Source organism: Mchenga conophoros, linkage group LG5 (genome assembly GCF_057382185.1).
Source record: "Mchenga conophoros isolate Kocher_MC1m ecotype Shallow Benthic linkage group LG5, M_conophoros_male_GT1.1, whole genome shotgun sequence".
In the NCBI taxonomy this organism is placed as follows: domain Eukaryota; kingdom Metazoa; phylum Chordata; class Actinopteri; order Cichliformes; family Cichlidae; genus Mchenga; species Mchenga conophoros.
Genome location: NC_140530.1, coordinates 17,247,104 through 17,268,522, shown reverse-complemented (window position 1 = coordinate 17,268,522; position 21,419 = coordinate 17,247,104). Strand labels below are relative to the sequence as shown.

The 21,419-nt window shown below is 39.5% G+C and overlaps 2 protein-coding genes across 3 annotated transcripts; one reads left to right on the top strand and one right to left on the bottom strand.

The window, feature by feature from the left end:
• Nucleotides 1-6,970: 6,970 nt before the first annotated feature.
• Nucleotides 6,971-9,397, top strand: LOC146574218 (acidic mammalian chitinase-like). Its single transcript, XM_085275539.1, is given in 10 exon segments — nucleotides 6,971-7,063; nucleotides 7,181-7,237; nucleotides 7,323-7,397; nucleotides 7,399-7,486; nucleotides 7,950-8,074; nucleotides 8,157-8,280; nucleotides 8,399-8,581; nucleotides 8,663-8,782; nucleotides 8,875-8,992; nucleotides 9,095-9,397. Coding segments are annotated over 10 exon segments (1,194 nt in total). The 5' UTR covers nucleotides 6,971-6,986; the 3' UTR covers nucleotides 9,322-9,397.
• Nucleotides 9,398-13,804: 4,407 nt separating this feature from the next.
• On the bottom strand, nucleotides 13,805-20,124 carry slc6a14 (solute carrier family 6 member 14). Of its 2 annotated transcripts, XM_085273677.1 has the most exons (15): nucleotides 20,045-20,124; nucleotides 19,493-19,637; nucleotides 19,274-19,382; nucleotides 18,540-18,730; nucleotides 18,164-18,257; nucleotides 17,946-18,078; nucleotides 16,847-16,987; nucleotides 16,593-16,728; nucleotides 16,413-16,505; nucleotides 16,039-16,164; nucleotides 15,823-15,941; nucleotides 15,601-15,700; nucleotides 15,403-15,512; nucleotides 15,063-15,230; nucleotides 13,805-14,888 (listed from the first exon to the last, which is right to left on the bottom strand). In XM_085273677.1, the coding sequence occupies exons 1-15, from the start codon at nucleotides 20,108-20,110 to the stop codon at nucleotides 14,733-14,735; spliced, it is 1,887 nt and encodes a 628-aa protein (XP_085129803.1). In that variant the 5' UTR covers nucleotides 20,111-20,124; the 3' UTR covers nucleotides 13,805-14,732. The 2 variants fall into 2 exon arrangements, with proteins under 2 accessions (XP_085129803.1, XP_085129802.1); XM_085273676.1 differs by lacking the exons at nucleotides 19,493-19,637; nucleotides 20,045-20,124 and having other exon boundaries at nucleotides 13,807-14,888; nucleotides 18,540-18,701; nucleotides 19,274-19,456.
• Nucleotides 20,125-21,419: the final 1,295 nt, after the last annotated feature.

Here is a 21,419-nt window from a genome sequence, read left to right as displayed (position 1 = left end):
TGATATTCCATTAAATAACAATTAAGTTTTTTTTTAATTTAACAGTAAAAGACATAAAAAACCTTTTTAATTAGAGGATTAATTTCTTTATTTCTTACAGTGAAAGCCCAATGGAGCGTGCTAATGAGTTTCTTTAAATTACTACAGCAGCGCGTCTTCATAATGTGAAAAAACTGAAACATATTTTTGAAAGTGCACTGCAGGAAATTCAAGTAAACAAATTCTAGTAAACCTTCTGTAAAATCAGATTTTCAGGTGCGTTTTTAAAAAAAATTGTTTATTGGACTTTAGCTTAACTGGTCTGGCCCGCTTGAGCTGAAATTGGGATTTAAGCAGCACATGATGTAAAACGAGTTTGATGGGGCACCCTTTAGGGTGAATATGACATGATTGAAGAACTGAGGTGAGACAAACACTTACCAAGTCCAAACAGCAAGGAGGTCAGGGTGCATGGATAGGTAATCAAAAACATTTTTCAATAAAAGTCTTCTTGTTTCCCGTTTCCAGACAAACAATGTTTCCATATTAAATTTCAAGAGTTTTCTGTTTTTAAGAATAGTGTTTATATACTGTGTTTGTATAGTGTTTATGCAGATCATTTAAGTTACCAGTTAAGCTAGGGAATCAGAAAGCCCCTCTTTTTCCAGATTGTGGACAAACCATTTTAGACTTTGTAAACTGGAAGCTTTGCAGATTACATTTCTTGACATCACTTTTTCAATTTCTTTCCAGACCATGACTATCTTTCTTTGTTTCCTGTCTCTGTCAGGAGCTGTTTTCACTGAACCCGCCAAAAAAAACCTCCCAGCTTCCTTCCTAACAAGCACCAAATAGCAGACAGACATAATTAGCGACTAACTGGTGAACATGTAGCAGCATTTAGCTTCTAAAGACAAGTTTCTTCAAGAACTGAGACAAAAAAAAACAAAACATAGCCAAACATAGCGTGACTTAGATCAGTTTTAATGTATATCCACTAGTGTAAATGCAGAGTACAAAACACAGTGGGTTCAAATAGAAATGCACGACTTAATAAAAAGTCAGTACTGATACATGCAAATATTCCACCAGCACGATCAGAGCACCCATCTCATCCTGCAAGGATCATCCATATTTATGGCAATCCATTAGTGGATTCTTAGACTACTTCTACTGTCAGATCATGCTTTTGGGAGACCACAGATTAATAGCAGTCCCCATATACAGTATTATATTACAGGAAGTATATTAGATAGCACAGCTACTTACTATATATATATTACAGAAAATATAATGAAGAATGATTACCCCCTGACCACTCACACCAAAATCCATCAGTTTTTAGATGCATGCTTTAAATATTAAAAGTTCAGGGACGGGACATCCTGAGTCTGCGCTGGGTCAAACGTTGCTGGGAGCCGTTAAAAACTAACATGAGGACGTGCATTTTCTGTTTTAGCACTTAGAGAGGTTATTAAAGGTGGGAAGTGAAGAGTAACAAGATTAGAACAGTAGTTGCAAAGCTTTTCTCTGTGTTGTAATCTGATATTAGACCTCTAAGTACATTTTAACACAGCCAGTGGTGACATGAAAGTTGGATTTGAGGCTATCCTCCAATCACTTATAATTTGCTTGTTTTAAAAAAAGAGGAAGTAAAAGTTAAATACATTTATATAGTGCTGTGTTTATCATTATAATTTGAGTGGGTGCATTGTGGTTGAAAGTCAGCCAGATGGTTGTGTAAGAAAGTAGATGATAGCAAGTCGCTCCTGCAGAATATGCTGTGATAACGAAAGTGCCAAAAAAGAGTGAGAAAAAGAAAAGAACTCAGAAGTCAGCCAACGGAAAAGTATGAAGCTTTTTTTTTGCAAAATGATGATTACTAATGTGTAATAATGCATGCATGGGTGTGTGTGTGTGTGTGTGTGTGTGTGCATGTGTATTCACGCATGTAAGTGTGTGTGTGTGTGTGCATATATATATCTTCATGCGTGTGTGTGTGTGTGTCCGCGTACATATATCTTCATGCGTGTGTGTGTGTGTGTGTGCATGTGTATTCACGCATGTAAGTGTGTGTGTGTGTGTGTGTGCATATATATATCTACATGCGTGTGTGTGTGTGTCCGCGTACATATATCTTCATGCGTGTGTGTGTGTGTGTGTGTGTGTGTGTGTGTGTGTGTCACATAGTCTGACTTGGGTCTCTAATGGCTCTCCCCTTCATTTGCTTGATTCATTCAAGAGCCAACACACAAAAGCACGCACACCCACATGCCCTGCTGACTGAAAGGCAGCAAGGATAAGTGGTAGCTCGCTGAAAGGAAGGGAGAGAGAGGGGGTCGCCATAGCAACAAGGAGGGGTTGTCGCTTTTATTGGAGAAAGAAAATCAGCTCTGCCTAAACCCCCCACCCCAAACCACCGCCACCAACTCTCCTCTCACTCTCCCAATTCTCCTTTCCCTGCCTCACCTTTCTTTTTCTCTGTTTGTTCATTTCATCTTCCCTGAGCTGACATCAGCTTCCTGAGACATGGACACATGATGTGGACATTCAAGTCACGGCCGTTGTTACAGTTGTTTCTTATTAGCACACTGGAGGTAAAATGGTTTTGATAGATCAGGTGCAAGGACGAAGTGTAAATGTGTGCAGGAAAATTAATATATTTGCGTCACGCACACACTAAAGACAGAAGTATGGCAGCATATATACAAATTTGGCTCATTGCTGCAGCAGTAGTGACAGTGTTTTGACACAACCTTGCAAATATTTTGAAAGTACTGTATGTCTTCAGCTGTCAGTGAGTCGAAATCCTGAGTCACATCATTTACATTTTTAAGAAAACAGGCTCTTTGTTCTCAGCACATCTGAGCAGAAGCAAGCGCTCTGTAAACTTCAGGAAGAAATGAGATCGATTCGTCAGAAAAACCACACATGCACAGGGCGAATGGTGGCACAAAAAAATTCAGCAACACGTTATGTCATGCTGTAACAGCCTGCTTCTGAAAAATGATTTTAAAACAAGTCATCTTCTAATGTGCAGCAGAGCATCTCGATCCTGTCACAGCATCTGAATTCTGTTTGCAGGTGGGCTGTTCCCCAACTGGACCTGGGAACACTCAAGGACGTTTCTGCACAGCTAAATGTGATGTGGGAGGGTTGTGTATGTGCGAGAGCTTGCACACGGAAACATAGTTGAGGGAAAATTATTGAGCATTTGCTGCCATGGTGATAGGCCCAGCAGTATCTAATAGCAACGGGCTGTTGAAAAGCCTGAATTATGTGGGTGGGGAGGCGGTGAGGGTGGAGAATGAGATCAGTTCTGAAAACTGAACAGAGAGCAGTGTTTACACTTTTTACAGTATTTACATTTTCGTCTTGTTTTTTTTCTTTCAGTACACATTTGCTAGTTTTAACCACTCACTGTATAATAAAAGGCGGCTGCAGGCTGATAAACAGCTTTAAGAAACATGGTTCTTGGTTGAACATGACATGTAACCACACATCAGGTCATATTATTTATTAGATTTCCTTAAAAACACTCCAGAAGACACCAAAAGCAAAGACGCAGTTAAGAGGCTGAGTTCATTGGCCTGACCTTGAACTAGCTATGTTTTACAGCTTCCTGTGCCATCATCCACCATTCACTCAAAGTGCCCCTGCCCCTGTATTTAACTCTTACTAACATGTAAACGGGTGAGCTATGAAAAACTGAACAAAAAGCATCCCACTTGCAGCAGCAACAAGAAGGGTAAAAAAGCAGAAGGCACTGCTGCAAAGCTGCACATTTTAGCACGGGACTGAGTTGCTTTTGGAGCCAGCCTCAAGTGGCCATTAGAAGAACTGCAGTTTTTGGCAGCTTTCATTCTGGCTCCGTTTTTACATCCCCCGGAGGTCACTGCTCATTTTTCACATTCGTCCATGCTCAAACTGAAAAGAAAAAGTCTTGTTCTCGCCATTTGTTCCCTCTGTTTTAAATATGCACTCTCACATATCTGAGAAGCTCACATGATCTGATAAGTTCCTCAGCTGCAAAGGCATGAAGATACAAATATAACCTTAACAGTTATTTCATTTTAAACCCCAGTGAAGATGGGAGCTGCTCAGCATCTCTGTCCTTGCTCTCCAACAGAAGGTGCAACACAGCGACATTAACACCACCAGGATTAATCACTATTTTCACATGTCACTCTACTGTCAACTAGCACTGTGTGCCTGTCTGTGTATGTGTGTGCGCTTTATGCAGCTGTGTGTATTGCGTGGGAGACGGCAACAGGTTTGTGTTCATTGCCTGGCTCCCTGTGCATGGTTGCCATGGTGAGAGAGACAGAGAGAGAGAGGAAAGAGTTTAGTTTGCAGTTCAGTAGGTTCAATGTAATTTATCTGTACAGCAAAAAAGAAAAAGCTCTGCTGTTTCAGGGGTCGAGACCTGTTTTGCCTGCAGCGTGCTTCTGACTTTTAAAAGTTCTCGCTATTTTAAAGAGCAAATGACATCACTGCAGAGGGAACTGAAACAATCAGTGGATAAACAGCCTGTTGTTGCTTAACAGCTCACACAAAATGGACCCAGCTGCTACGCAGCTTATTGACTCTCTCTGGTGGTGATATTAAGCAGTGCATCTAATACTCTGCTCATGTTTTTCCCACGCACTTATCGATGTGGTGCATTTTTTTTTTCACATTTTATCCAAACATACACTCATTCTTCTAGTCCATTACAACTTGTGGTGACTGGTGTCAGATAAATTATTGCTCTTTTAAAAATCTAAAAAAGATATTTCAGACTTTTACGGGAAAAAAATTATGTTTTTCTCTCTTTTACTGGAAAAATATCAAATACACAGTCCTTGCCATTAATGAAGCAACGGTGGTGCAGCCACATATATCAGTGGAAAATGTGTAGCTTTCACTGTTAGTTTAATGAATAGCGCAATGGTGAAACTGCAGTGGCTACCCGCTGTTTGGAGGTGATAATGTGCGTCTTTGAAAATATATTTCTCAGCATTGTGTGGAAACTGCAGTATGATGATGCACATCTCAGATACTGGCTCAGCGTTGATTGTGTTTCTATCCTAACAATGGCTCTCAGGATGACAATGCCAGCCAATCCACCACTTCAGTCCAGGCTGAAATTTCAATACCCTTTAATGATGAGCTACTTCAGCCTGAGATAGCTCATTATTGGCTAACAAACGGAGACAAACTCAGACACATACAGTAGACTTAGTTCAAACTTAGTTCATATAAGGCAGAATCCATGCCATGCAAACTGCCTGTCTCATCACCCCACTTGTCACTTAGTATAGCTATGGCCCATATGTATAACTTGTAACACTTGTAAAGACTGTTCATATTGAATAATTTTTTTGGTTTCATGTGTGGATAACTTTATATTTAAGGCATTTTTTCCTTTAATCACTAAAAGTCAGTATCTGTTAATGAAGCTTTATAAGCATAAAACAATAGCTTAAGGATCCATCCATTGCAGTTGGTCTACTCTAGACTCTAGAGTAGACCAACTTCAATGGACAGGCTCTAGAGTCTAGAGCCTGTCCAGGGTGTACCCAGAGAGGCAGGGTACACCCTGGACAGATTGCCAGTCTAGTGCAGGGCTAAGACAAAAAGACAAACAGCTATTCACAATCATGATCACACCTACTGACCGTAGGTCAGTAGGTGGAATCACCATTTAACCGAACATGCATGTCTTTGGACTGCAGGAAAAAACCAGAGCACCTGGAATGAACACACTGTCGTGTTGGTGTGAAGTGTGGCTGGTTAGGGCCCAAAGCCAGTCTCCAAAAGCAGGCAGATTTCCAAGGTCGGAAAAAATCAAGACTAGATAGAATGTATAAAACAACACCCCCCCCCCCCCCCCCCCCCACCCCCCCACCCCCACGAAAAGGCTCCAGCTGGCTGGCATTGTATGAATCTGCCATTGTAATTACAAAACAACTGATCTACTTCCAAGTATAGAAGAGGGCAAAAAGTCTGTATGTCCCTTCTAAAGTACAGAACAACATTAATAACTGATCATGAACCGTGTGTGAGGATGATAAGGAGCGCAGCAGAGAGGACAACCACATAAACACCACTATCAAACTGTACTTGGAAAATGGTGCTTCAGTGAAATTTACAGGAGCTTCCCTCGAAAAACAGTTAGATATTGGAAGCAAGGCAAAATATATGGCGATACGTGTCAGTGCCTCTTTAACTGAACTGAAGGCTTTTTATTTCAAATCTGCCTTGAGGGCCTCAATTTTTTGCTCTTAATGATTTAAGCGAGACCGGTTGTGCCTCTGTTACTTTTTCCCTTTTAGGCGAAAAGTACATTTAAGAAATTGAGTGTGATGTACAGAACAACCCATTTTAGTAACTTCAAAGAGATCTGATTTAACCTACGAACGCATTATCGAAAGGCATGCTGAAGGTTATCAGCGTTTCCTGGAAATCTCATGAAACGCTCGTGTTGCGCAAACAAATATGTTTTTTGTTTTCCGCATTTGCTGATTAGCCAAATCAGCTATAGTTAACAAATATTACGCATACGTTGAAGAAGTGAGGGCTATATAAAGAGCGTTAGTGTCCTGATGTTTCTCTGATACAGTAGGCAACATGGACAGACTCATCTGCACCGGTAGGTTGAACTTCAAAAACTTTCTTACATTTAAACAGAATATCTCTATTCAGCTGGTTAATACAAATTGATGCTGAGTAGTTAACCTGCCTTCTCCTTCTTCACCCTTTTTGATCTCCTTTCTCTGCAGGACGGGCTCTCTTGCTACATGTGCAGTTAGGTAATTGTGTCTTTTATCCACTCAGTGTTAGGCTGATGTGTGTAGACACATTTCAGTTACAGTGTAAGAACTATTCCTTGTCTTGCAGGAACATCGTACATCTTATCCTGTTATTTTACTAGCCGGGCACAGTGCCATCTGGGGGCAGGCAACTATCTTCCTACCAACATTGACCCATGTCTTTGTGACCATCTCATCTACACCTTTGCGGGAATGGAGCACAACATGATCAAAGCCTACGATCGAAACGATGAGAAACTCTATGGAGAGTTTCAGGCCTTGAAAAACCAGTCAGTACACACAAATGCTTATAGGGATGATAAACTGAAAGGCATATGTGGGTATTTATATACAGAACCACAGAGAAAATTTTGAGAGTTTAACATGGATGTTGTTACTGCTCACAGGAACAGCAACCTAAAGACTCTGCTGTCCATTGGTGGATGGAACCTTGGCACCCAAAAGTATGTTGTAATGACCTGAGGTTCACTACTGTCGCCAAGATAAAACTATATCTCGAGTTGAAATTGCGTATCTTCCTGTTACTAGGTTCACAACCATGGTTTCCACTGCTGCCCATCGTCAGACCTTCATCAAAAGTATTATCACCTTCCTGCATCACTACGATTGATGGTCTGGATATCGACTAGGAGTACCCTGGTTCTCGGGGCTCCCCACCTCAGGATAAGGAGCGTTTCACGGTCTTGCTACAGGTCAGTTGTGTTGGTATGCTGTCTGTCGTGCCAGTTATGGCGAGCTAGAAATTGTTATATCAAAAGTCAAAGAAGAAGAGATTATGATCTCCAAAATGCAGAGATGAAGGTGAGTCATCACATCAATGACCTCTTGCCAAAATGCTGCACTTGTCTTCCTGAAATTTCACCCTTAATCTAGACTACTGAGTGATTCCAGTTTTTATTATCAGGTCTTCTGATAACTTCCACATCCACACAGATATCCTTTATGTTTCAGCGTGGGTGACTGCAAACCCAGAGAGCCATTTAAATGTTAATGTGTGCAGTTGTTACTGTAGCGATGGGAGCAACACATGAACAAGCCACCCGACTGATCTATACTTTAACAGGCCTACGGTGTGACCTCAGGCTTTCTCAGTGTTTAAAAGAAAAACAATCATGTACCAGCTGTAACTGCTTTTTGTTCCTCGCCTGTCTGTAGGAGTTGATGAGAGCCTTTGAGGAGGAGGGAAAGAAGACAAACCGTCCTCGTCTGTTGCTGACTGCTGCTGTCTCTGCTCGAAAGGAGACGATTGACTCTGCATACCAGATTGCCCAGATTGGAGCGTGAGCACACATTACATACCTCCACATTTGTCATCCAGAACGCAGCCTTTACTAAACATTAGCACCTGTGTTTGTTTGTAAGTGTGCTGGACTACATCCATGTTATGACCTATGACTTCCATGGTTTGTGGGAACATAATGTTGGAGAGAACAGCCCTCTCTATAAGGGCCCTAGTGACCAGGGATCCATGATCTACTACAACGTGGTAAGTGAAGGCGTCATTATTCCTCGGTCTTAAACATTTTTTTACTCCTGCTTTGCGTTAATAAAAATAACTATTGTGGAGGAGTTAGACAAACTGCTCTGTATTCTCTTGTTTTAAGGACTATGCTATGAATTACTGGAAGAACAATGGTGCCCCAGCTGAGAAGCTGCTAGTTGGTTTCCCCACTTTTGGCCCCACTTTCCACCTGGCCTCCTCTAACACAACTGTGGGAGCTCCTGCCAGGGGACCTGGACCTGCTGGACATTTCACTCGTCAGACTGGATTCTTGGCCTACTACGAGGTCTATTTCCTAATCTGTGTGAATGCATACATTAGGCAGGAGAGTTCATGCATGTTAGTTTAAATCTTTTCTTCCCGCCAGATCTGCACCTTCCTGAAGGAAGGAGCCACACAGGCTTGGGACAACGCCCAGAACGTGCCCTATGCCTATAACCAGGGAGTCTGGGTTGGATATGACAATATTAAGAGCTTCCAGGCAAAGGTGTGAAGTAATCTTTTTTAAAAATTTATTTACATTATTTAATTTTAATTTCTTAAGCTGATTAAACACTTGGTTTATTTTCTGTTTTGCAGACTGAGTGGTTGAAGCAGAACGGTTTTGGTGGAGCTGTGGTATGGACTTTGGCTTTGGACGACTTCACCGGCATGTTTTGCGGCCAGGGGCGAAACCCACTCATCAACACTCTAAAAAGTGGACTAGGAACTTAATCTTGTATGCGTGAACCACATATCATCTGGGAATAGACATGTAAAAGTTTTCCCTTTTGTTAATCTCTTTAATTTTTCTCCTCAGCCTGCAAAGCTCAGCCTAACCCCCCACCTGCAGTCGCACCAAGCCAGCAGCCCAGTGGAGGCACCACAGGATCTGGCTTCTGTGCTGGCAAGCAGAACGGACTCTTCCCTGACCCGACCGACAAGAAGAAATTCTACAAGTGCAACCAAGGACAAACCAACATCCAGTACTGCACTGCCGGCCAGGTGTTTGATGACAGCTGCAAATGCTGCACCCGCTCTCAGTGAAATGAATGAATCCATGAGCTGGGTAAACAATCCACTAACCCACCAACACAGAGAATGGCTGTGTAACACCTGCCATTGATTTAACCTAAATAAAGCATTTAAAGAATCTTTGAATCTCTGTTTTGTGAAGTTGTTTTCATGGGTCCACAAATCAATAAATCAATATCAAGTTATTCTTAAATAACAAAAAGCCTCAAACATCAGCAACTGATTTATTCATCTATTCACTCTTCTGCATCCAAAAGAGAAATACAAACAGAACACGATAAAAGCTGCATAAAATACATTGTAATAGAAAAACAAGTTTTATTTATTTATTTTTTAGTTATTTTTGCATTAGACTGGAAATATAGATAGCACAAAAACAGAGGAAAGCCTTTAAAACCGCTTGTGAAGATTAGTTTCTTAAATGTAAAGCCTTTCATGCGTCGCAGCTAAGATTTATATAGGCTGAGATAAGCATCACCCAGCTAGCAACAAAGTAGTTGATTAAAGTTTCCCAGTATATTCCTGCCTATCTCAGAAATACACACACACTTCAGGAAAGCAGGGTAATAACATCAGTCAGCAAAGAGCAGACAGACTGTACCCTTGTTACATATGGAAGGTCCAAGAATGACATTCATCCCTACAAATGCCAGGAGAGGCATCCAGCAGGCGAGGTGGTGAAAAAGATGATCACCTCTAATGACAAGAAAGCTTGAACTGAAGGGCACCCAGTTAGCTCACTGGTTAGAGCAGGCAAACCATATGTCACCAGACTAATGGAGAGGCCTGGGTTCAAAGCTGAGGGCATTAGCTCTTACAAATAAAGGAAATGAAAAGCAACAGTAAAAAAGCATGAAGAACAAAATGGACCAAAATAAGGTAATATAAAGCTCAGCCAGACCTACACAATAAGTGACTGACCCAAATCCTGCACGCACAGTGCATAAAACTAACATGAAATTAACATCAGAGACCGTAGAGATTTGCTCTATTTTACACATATCAGAGATATTTAGGCTTCCAGGATGAAGACAGACAAATCTAAGGTGGCTTCATGTATGAAACAGAGGTTATCAACCCATATCACTGTAGCCTAAAGTTAGTTTAATAACAGATATAACCTATATATAGTGGAATTTCCATAGTGGAATCATAAACTTACTTAGTTATATGTTGTGGAAACTATGCTCCAGACAATAGACATGAAAAAAAGGGTCTTTGTGGCTGCATCGATCCAGACCTAAAAAACAAAACAAAAACAAAAAGAACAACAACAAAACTGTTTTTGCTAGTAGAACAGATATTTTTGTAAACTTGGCCCAGACTCAAATGTCTCAACAGTTATTCAGTGAATTTATGTGGCGTCACACTCAAATTCATAAACTTGTACACAATAAAACACAAGAAATGGTCCATGGCCACTGTGTTGTATAAGGGTATATTAAGGTCCCTACCTGTGCTTCAGCCAGCTTAGCCAAGCTTAAACGGGCACCAGTGTAGCACTCTCAGTCATCTTCAGCTCCCTCCAGTGTCACACCTCTCAACTGGAACAGAATCAACACATAAGGAGAGATGCTGTGAAATACACAACCTGGAGATGCAAAAGTTATCAATTCATGCAGTAAACATATTTCAAACAAATATACATTTGGCACAAGTTTAGTGTGTGTACTGTATTAAACTCTCCCCAAAATATTAGGTGATTTATTAGTTCCTGAAAGTTGTAGTTGTATATTAAACATTTTATATAACGTATGTATAGATATATGCTATTTTAACAGTGAAAAGAACATAACATTTTGAAACTGCAAAAAACAAGTAGTTACATGCGAAAAAGTAATTACATAACCAGTTACAGCTTGTTAACATCTTTCCAGCAAGAACAGTCATATGAGTCATATTTAGACAAACTAGTTCATCACTTTCTTTATTCAAATTGCATAAAAGACTGTCTGGACTCAAAGAAACGAAACCATCTGTGACTTCTTTCAGAGACAGATTTGCCCGTAGGTGATGCTGCTTGAAGTTAAAAGAAAAGAAAAGAAAAGGTGAAACCCTTAATTATACTGCATAATTATATTGTTTTTCAGCCTATACTGTCAAATGTGACTCATTTCTAAGTCTTTTTGGTAAACTGTTACATTAAAATTTGTTGTTTTCTTTTGTGGCTTTCCATTGGAGTCTTTATTAGTATAGTGCCTGCATCAAACTATGAAAAATAAATACAATGTATTTCTGTTTGTTACCAGTGTTAATGCAAAAAAGTAACATTTAGGAGGATGCACAAGTTGTAGTCATTTTTTTTGTATTGTTAGCATTTTTTTTTTTACAAAGCAGCTGGCGTCTTTGACAGCAGCTTTAAAAAGCAGCAAAATTTACTATTTACTAGGAGTTACAATTACTAACTGCCAGTGTTACAGATTGTACTGAAGCTGGGGCATAGATGGCTCTGTTATTATGGTGTGACAGCACTGAATATTAGCACTACAATAAATCAAAGTTCAAAATCTTACTTATTTTACAGCACAAAATGACCACCTCTTGCATCCACTGGAAGTCCTGAGGTGTACAATTGTATGCTATTTAGTCCTTCAGCAACATAGGCTGTAATACACTAAGTGTGAGTGGCCAGAAGATGATTTAAACTAAAGGCACTTGACCAGACCTCAGTTTGTGTGCTGAGGTCAGAAACATACTTAACCAAAGCTTAGTGTGCAGCCGCTGTAATAACAGTGTGATGCACGTCACGGCCAGCAGAGATGATAAAACAGGTGATACAGACAAACTAGAAACACAGCACAAATCATTTCTCAGCAGATTATTCAAATATCTCAGCTCTTATTATGTCCACATTAAAACAACACTTGCAGTCATACACGTGCAAACAAACACATTAACTGGTGATTTGGGTTAATTGGTGATTCTAAATTTTAGTTGTGAATGTGAACGTGAATAGTTGCCTGCCTGTGTTTGCCCTGCGACAGACTGGAAACCTGTCTAGGATGTACCCCAGCTGAGATAGGCTCCAGACCAACTCCCACCCTGAATTGGAAAAGTGTATAAAAATGTGTGGATATCTGCACTGAGTATGTAGAGTCAGCCGTCAGAGGTACCAGCGTTTTCGTTTCTCTTTATAGTCTGGGTTTGAATGACCAGTCATTTTAGTAGGATAACCTGAACACCATCCCAACCCTGTACTTTGGAGAAAGGTAAAAATGAATGGTTTTTTGGGGTTTTTTTTAATGTAAATTGTTTTTGATGTGTGATAGTTAGAAATTTTCTTTGTTCCTTAATTGTCAAAGCTTCCACTCACCCATCTATCCTTTTTTTCTGCTTATCCAATTCAGGGTTACAGAGCAGAGGCAACATAGACTTTGGACAGATCTCCAATGTGCCCTGGAGCTGACACAAAAAGACAGACCACCATTCACACTCACATTAGCACCTACAGTTATCAATTAACCCAACCCAATGCATGCTTTTGTACTGTGGAAGGCTGCTGGAGCACTTGGAAAAACCCACACAGGAACTGGGAGAGCATGTAAACTCTGCACAGAAAGGCCCCAAACTGCATTCAAACCCTGCACCTTCTTGATGTGAAACATTTGAGCATTTGGTGAATAATTAAAAAGAATTTAAAAAAAATGTTTCAATTAGGTTTTGATATGTTTGAGTTTGGGTCCTCACCAGTGATACTTAGATTTAAACAGTATGTGTTGAGAGCAACTGAGTCATTGCATTTGTCTGAAAGATATCACCCACAAAATTTAGCTCTAACTAAAATGGTTCCTGGATTGTTATAAGATAAACTTTGATAACTTTGATAAACGTTTTCTTTGTGGATTTTGGGGTTGTTGAACAAAGGTGCAGGGGCACAGGTGAAAATACTATCAGCACAGCAATGAAAAGCATTCACCAGTTTCCATGTATCATAAGGATTCTGCAGGTGGGTTTGAGTTTTTAGTACTGCTGTAAGTAATTCATGATCCTATTTCTAGAAAGCAGCTTTAGTGATTAGTGCTTTGGAGTGTTTTTTTTTCTTTCCTTTTTAGCCACTGGAAATGGTATTGGGAAAAATGCTTTGTATTGTAGCTTGCAAGTGAAAATGCATTCATTTGACACATTTTTCCATTTCTTGTGTTTCTAATTTTTGAAGCGGCTACACTGAGAATGTGAAAATACCCAACTGTGACACACTCAGGTCACACCCAAGCAGTATTATTATTAATGGAAAACATCAGTGCAAACTGTGATTAAGAAGCTTCTGAGACAAAATCTTACATGATTGCTCGTTACCATCATAATCACACAGTCTCTGTTCAGGGTGGAAGTCAGATTTTTTCAAAGGAGGGTGCAAGATTATACAATACAGTCCTGTCTGCAAAGGACCAGTTTTTATGTATATATATATATATATATATATATATATATATATATATATATATACACCTGCACCTTTGTTCAACATACACACACACATGTATGTACTGTATATGTGTGTGTATATACATAAAACAACCAACCAACTAACCAAACACAAAAACAGACTGAAATAAAAACATCTGATTATTTCCTTTTCCTACTTATGAAATATGACAAATTCTGTAAAAAATATCAGTTGCATTTTTATTTACTACATTTAAATATCAGAATATAAGTGACAGGAAAAGGAACTGTGCTTTAAAGACTAGCATAGTTAATGACACAGACTCAATCTCTCCTAATATAAGAATAATTTACCCCCCACCAAAAAAAACAAAAAACAAAATAAAAAAAACCCCAAAACAAAACATAAAACTGCCAAGAAAATATCACCTGATAATAATGCCCTATCAAGTAATACATATATTACATATATATACGGTATATATATTTTCTCCATGTCAACTTTGTTTGTGTGATTGAGTCTTCTCTTTTTCTGTAAACACATGAACTCACACAAGCTGCAGCAGGACATATACAGTGTACAATGGGTCATAAAAACAGGGGAAAAGACCCAGACATTTCTTCTAAAAGAAGAAAGAAGAAATGTTTAGATAGTGAGAAGAGTCCACATCCTCATTTGGGAACATTAGATCTCAGCTGTTATGCAGTATATACATCATTCTGCTCAGTAAAGTGTTCACACTTTGTTTGCAATGGTGACTTGATTGCATTGTGCTCTTAAAGAAACCCATTCTGCCTGTCGAAGGACATAGTTCTTTTTTTTAAATTGCTGATCCAACTATTACCAAACAGACTGTAGAAATTAAAAATACATCCCAAAAAAGCGCTCAGGTTTCAGGAAGTTTACATGTAAGTTCTGTGCCGTCTGCTGTGAGTTTATATTTCGGCTGCTTTCTGCTTCCCAGAGGTCAAAAATGACTTAACTTTCAGAACTTTCAAAACAAGGTATTCATAGAGCAAACGCAGGAGAAGCCTCATTATAGCCACGAACTGGAGATTACATTCAGATTAACTTCTGCTTTAATTTTGCTGTTGTTCCTACGGCGGCAGCGTTCTTCTGAGTAGCGCTCCCCTCGATGGACGTCCAAATAGGGATGCCATTCCTCAGATGGCGAGCACAGTGACTTCAGACGCTGCAGAATATAAGAAGCGTAAATTTTAGTACTGTGTATTTATTTTAATACTCACAAATCATTTGTGTGACTGACTGAAAAAAAAGATCCAAGCAGTTCAACAACTACTACAATCTTTCAAATGTAGAAAAAGACAAGAATAATCCACAGTCAATCCACTGCACAAGTACACACCTTCCAGGGGTTTCCTTTTGCCTTTATCAGCTTATACCCAGCAGCAACAGGGATCCACATCAGGACAAATGCAATCATGCACCAGCCTAAATTCATGCCCCAGTCTGGGTAGGGGATACCTCCATAGTTAGGGGGTTCAAAGTAAACCAGAGACGAGATCAAGAGGAACTAGACAAAAGTCACAAAAAAAACATAAAGTTCACTACTGGTAGAGACAAACAACTACAAGATATTTGTGTACACCTATGCACGTTAATAAAAGTCGATACTTTTAATTAACACAATGCTTTTGCCTTTTAAATTCTCTTGTACAGCAAACAAGGCAGCACTGTGTACTCACCACTACGATGCAGGGGGTGATAAAGAACCAACATGCTCTCCACCACAGCCAAAATGTGGAAGTCTTCATTCCAATCATCATCTCAATGTCTTTAATAAAACGGTTTCCCCCTGCAAGGTGGAAGAAGAATATAAGTATCCTGGAATTTAAGACCATCAGTCACCTTTCATATGCACAAACTTAGATTGTTGTACTTACCGTAAATGTAGCAGATGGCAATAATCTCCAAAAGCACCAAAAATAGCAGCACCCAGCTGGCAATAAACTGGTCAATTAGGGTTACCCAGTATATACCTGCCTATGATACACACATGCATGAAAAACACACAAAACCATTATACATTATACATTTACACAGAGAGACTGAGCAAGTTAACTATTTTATAACAGCCACAGAAAGTTGTGCTAAGACAGACTTACCCTTGTGACACATGGTAAACCCAGGAGGTAGAGGACAGAACATAACGTTACAGTTAATAAGACATGTTTGGATTTGAAGACTGTGGGGAAAGCGTCAAGCAGGCAGGTCGTTATCACCTCTAATGACAAGAAGAGAGATTTTAGTTTGTGTAGATCAAACAGCAGTGGGCTGAATGTTCTGCAAACATCACACTGAACTGAAGCTTCAGATCGAACCTATTCCTGCAAACTGGGAGTCCAAACCAACAGTCAAAAGCATGAAGAAGAACAAAATGGACCACAGCGGGGAGATGGGGAGCTTAGACAGAGCATCTGGATAGGCTATGAAAGCCAGACCAAACCCTGCATAAAGACAAATAAAAGGGGAAAAATCATCTGGTAGCATCATCTGGAACCAACATGGTTTATCCAGCTTATTCTGCCAATATTCAGCAATGAGATGAGTCTTGCACTCTTTGTAAAGGATCCCATGAATTTCTGAAACCTAGTCGCACTCTTTGTTTAAACAGGCAAAACTGAAAGCACAAAGCTGACAGAATGGCAGTATTTAACACCAAATGATGAGAGTGTGTTGGTGTTGTATGTCTGACCTTCCTTTACCACTTTTGAAACTGGCGTTTTGTAGACGTGAGCCATATGTCCCAAAAATGAAAATATGGCAAAGCCTGCAAGCACACTGGTCCCTGGAAAGAGATCAAATCAGAAAATGTATAAAAGGAAATGCAAAAACAATTTCATTCTTTCTAGAATTTAGTTAGAGAGGGCCCTACCTGCATTAGTAAGGGTGACAACAAACGAGTCCTTGAACACGTTGTTGTGAAAGTTGTTATAGGAAGCGAGAGCAATGAGTCCACCCCAGCCAATAGAGAGAGAGTAGAAGGTCTGAGTTGCTGCATCTTTCCACACCTAAAACACAGAGTTGTACTGTAGCTCATTAAGAGGTTTTTTTTCTCAGATAACAAATGACTTTATTGGATTGCACATGAACAGTGACAGTTTGCACATGAACAGTGAGAGTTTCTACCTGAACTTCAGTCAGTTTGGTCAGATTGGACTGAGAACCAATGTAGAACTCGATCCCATCTTTGGCTCCCTCTAGAGTCACACCTCTGATCAGCAGGATCACAATCACCACGTAAGGGAAGGTAGCAGTGAAATACACAACCTGGAGATACAAAGACTTGTTACTTTGCAGGAAAAGCAAAAGACTGCATTTTGTTACATTTGTTAAGCCTAAATTCTAAAATCTGTCAGGCCTTCTGCATTTCAGTACTGACAGTTTAGCATCGCATACGAAAAGTGCAATCTGTCATTTTGTTGTTCTTGGTTTACTAATTTTTATAATACTTTAACACTTTAATACTTTAATAGTTGCTTCGAGTTAGATGAGATGATGAATATCAGTCCTGTTTCAGTACATTCAGCTAATAATGAAACTAAGGGAATAGTTTGTTAGATTACTATAAAATCGTTCAAAACTAAAAAAGGACACCAGCACTATAGACTGTTGATAAAAGGTTTCAAAACCATCCTGAGTTTTTTTTAAACTGGATAACAGAAACAAGGCGTGGAGCTGCCTGAGGCGTGGCTGCACAATAGAAAATATAAAGCATGTGGTGTCTTTTTATTATTTATTTTTTGTTTTTTTAAATGGGAAAAAACATTTGGAGCAGCATGGCGGTGCAGTAATTAGCACCTTTGAATCCACGTGTGGAGTTCGCTTGTTGTCTTGATGCCTATGTAGTTTCTCTTGGGGTTCTCCTATATATATATACATTTAGGGCACCTTTTGTCCTATGACACCTGAGTTGGTGAAGTCGAAGAAAATAGTGGGATGGGACCATAATTTAAAAAATTATGTTATGAACATAATTTAAATCTAGCAATTGAGTCCTTGAGAATGTGTATGATATATATGAGGTCATCAGCAGGGGGAGTCACACCCTGCTGATATAAGAAAAAACACCACAGTGACTTCACTTATCATATGCTTATTAGACTTTTTAGTTAGTTTGTGAAACTAAACAGCTAATATCACAAACTAAATTATTCTAAATAGATGTGTGGATTTGTATGTTGGACAAACGAACAGGAGTCCATCTACACGGAGGATTTTGACGTACTTTGCCTGATGATTTGATGCCTTTGATGAGCGCAGCAGTAACAATTATGGAGGTCAGCAGCAGACAGAGAGCCAAGTGCCAAACTACTGGCCCCGTTTCATCAAGACCACTGGACCTCTGCAGAGCCACATTACTGCAAAGAAGAAGACGTGCATTTGTACAAACAGTGTGACAAGTGCTTTTATTTATGCCTGTGTGCACGAGTGTTTGAGTCTTACTCCCAGTACAGCTCACTCGAAGTCTGTATCGAAGAGCAGCTGCTGTTTTCCTGAGTCCAGTTGGTAACCAAAACACTGCTTACATTACAGGACACTAAAAAAAGAGAGAGGACTTGTGAGTGTCCAAAATATAAATCTTATATCAGTATTTACCACAACACAAGTACCTGTGATTGGATCTGTAGTGGGTGCTTTAATTTCTCCAGAATATTTACATTTTAGGTTACTGAGATTTAAAACCACATCAAAATACTTTATAATCTTTATGACTGATATCAATTTATGTTAAATCAGTGTATGTGGTGATGCAGATACCACAGAGCAGAAGACTTAATGAGCTGCTCTTTACAAGAATACAAGAATATAATGTACGCACCTTCAGGCGTGGTGCTGCAGTTACTGCCATCGCAGCTGGAACAGCCGGACCACGGCAGAGGACACTGCATGGAGGCGAACATGTAGTACAGGCTGTAGGCGATGATGACGTTGTAATAAATAGACACTATTACAGACACCACAACCATGGCAACACCAATACCTGAAGGGATAGATAGGGCATAAAAGACACTATTAAATTAAAAAAATATTATCGGAAACTTCACCAGACAAAAGCTGTTTTTTGATTGAACTAATCATAATAAGTGTGTCTAAGTTTACTGATCATACATAAAAGCATGCTGTTTTTGTTTTTTGCTGTAGTAATTTAAAAATGTCCTCTCAACTTTGCTTATTACAGTTTCTTTAATTACACTGCAGCGTTCTTCTTTTTGTTTGAAGAACATAAAACAATTTGGTAATCCTCATTAAAGCTGCCATTAAAAAAAACAAAATTGGGTTTGGGGTCAGTTTTGGTCACACAGTTGACCATTAACCAAAAACCTTATTAAGGAGAGTTTAGGGCTGATTTATGGTGACACAGCTCTGCATTGGCCACAAGCCTCATTAAATGTACTGTTCATAATTCATGTGACCTGCAAGCAGCTCTTAAGAAAAGCCAATAATAATCCAGAGAACCTAGTGATTAAAAAATGCACATTTATATTTATTGGAATGTTGATTAATTCATAACATTTTCTTTTATTTAAAAAAAGAAAAACCTCTTAAAATTACCCTGTATTAACTGGACCTTGGCTGCAGAATTGACCCAAGGCACTTTCCAAGAAGAAAAGAGGAATTCCAACCACCACCAACATCACGAAATATGGGATAAGAAAGGCACCTGCTCAAAATGAAGGATTTGGTGGTAAAGAGGAAAACAAATCTTATAAAAACATAGTTGCTTTGAAATAGAATCTTGGATAATGGATTAGAAAATAAATGCTGATTTACCCCCTCCATTCTTGTATGCCAAATACGGAAATCTCCAGATATTTCCCAGACCAACAGCATATCCGATCATAGAGAGAATGTACTCCTTCTTACTGGTCCAGTTACCACGCTCAGTATTCTCATCCCCATTGTCCACACGTGGATCCTGCTCATTTAAAAAGTTCAAAACTTTTGTAAACTTGTAAAACTTGTGACGTATGTAAGCAATTATTGGATGCACCAGGACTTTCAGAAAAAATAAAGATGTTAGAAAGAAGAGTCTGTTGTAGAACAATGGTATGGTACATAATTTAAATATTAATTAATCAACACCAGGACACAAGATATCAGTCATTATAATAGTTATTAGTTATTAGTAATTATATACGGTACTAGAAAGGTGGTTTAATTTATCAGCTGAATTATTTTTTTCTAAATATGTGACAGTTACATCAAAAACAAAATACAGATCTTTAAATACAGGCAAGTGTCTTCTTCCTCAGTCTATTTCTGCAGACTATTATGCTGTAAGTTATCCAGTGAAAGTCTGGTCAGTCAGTTATGCAGTCCTACCTGGTCGACAACAGCAGGATTTCTGAAGATGAAACCCTTGAAACTTTGCCACCCGTATTCCCTCATGTTCGTTCGCCTGCTTGTTAGGACAGAATAAGAAATTTGAAGTTAACTACATCTGTTTTAAAGTCTCCTCTCTAAAGGCGAGCTAGTGATGTGTTCCAATCATCTGCCTCAGCCCTCCCCCTGAGATAGTTGTATGCAATTACCTCAACTCCCACTCTAAACTTAAAAAAGTGGTTATAAAGATGAGTGATGAACGTTTTCCTCTTTTTAAGATTAATGACACAACTGCTGACACTCAGTCTGATAACGTCAGGGTCACTTTACGCAATTATGTGGAGCTGTTATTAGATGGTAGTCATGTTCACTGTATAATATCATGGTGCTAAAATACAGTATGTATGACTTCTTTCTGTAGAGAGGAGTGATAGCATGCTTACACTGATAAATAAAAAAAGAGTGGAGCTCCCACTGTTTACGAGCGTCCAGGTTGTGGGTGACTCAGCGTTGCGACGCTAAGCCTGCATCTCTATCTTCAGCACTCCACCCTAATGCCACTGCTGTAATGTACCGTGGATGGGACTCATTTCGGTCAGTGACACATAATGTCACACATAATGACTGCACGGATGACCCGCGTGTGTCTGTGTCACTTGTCATAACAGATGGCGTGCCCGCATGATGGTGACTGGTGACAAAAGGAGATGAATGAAAAATGGCTCAGATTATTCAACATGCAACACAGTCCAAAACACAGATGTTAAACTGATTTCATTCACATAAGCTAATAGTATAAGCACATATGTAACGCCGACTTTGGTCATAATTTGGTAAGCTGTAACTTTACCAACTAGTGCTCTGTGGACACAAAGTAACCAGATCACAGGGAGACTTTCTTAACAACACAGAACAACTATGAATAACTATGACGTTGGTTGCAAGGTTTATATTGTTGGATTGTCATTTATGCTTAGAAATATATACTCATATATGCTTAGAGTTTTATAATCGATTGCATAATGATAGAGGTTTGATCCTTAGCAGTCTGTAAAGACTCTGTGCGCCTTCCAAAGTGTTCTGGCTTACACACCTCTTGGGGTCATGAGAGAGGCCGTACCTTCTGCTACTGATTTATACTGTGGGAGGACAACTAGTCTGTATCTGGTTAAGTGTGGCAGGATGAATATTATGTCTTGGTTCAACCCACTTTCAGTCAGGCGCATTAAGGGGCGCTAGTATAAATAGTGGCCATCTGAGCATCCCCGAATCGCGTACCTGTTATCTCCTTTCGGTCACCTGACTTCCCCCGGTGCTGCAGGTAGGAGCTGTGTACATGTCGTTGTTGCCTCAGCCTGAATTGGCAGTACTTGTG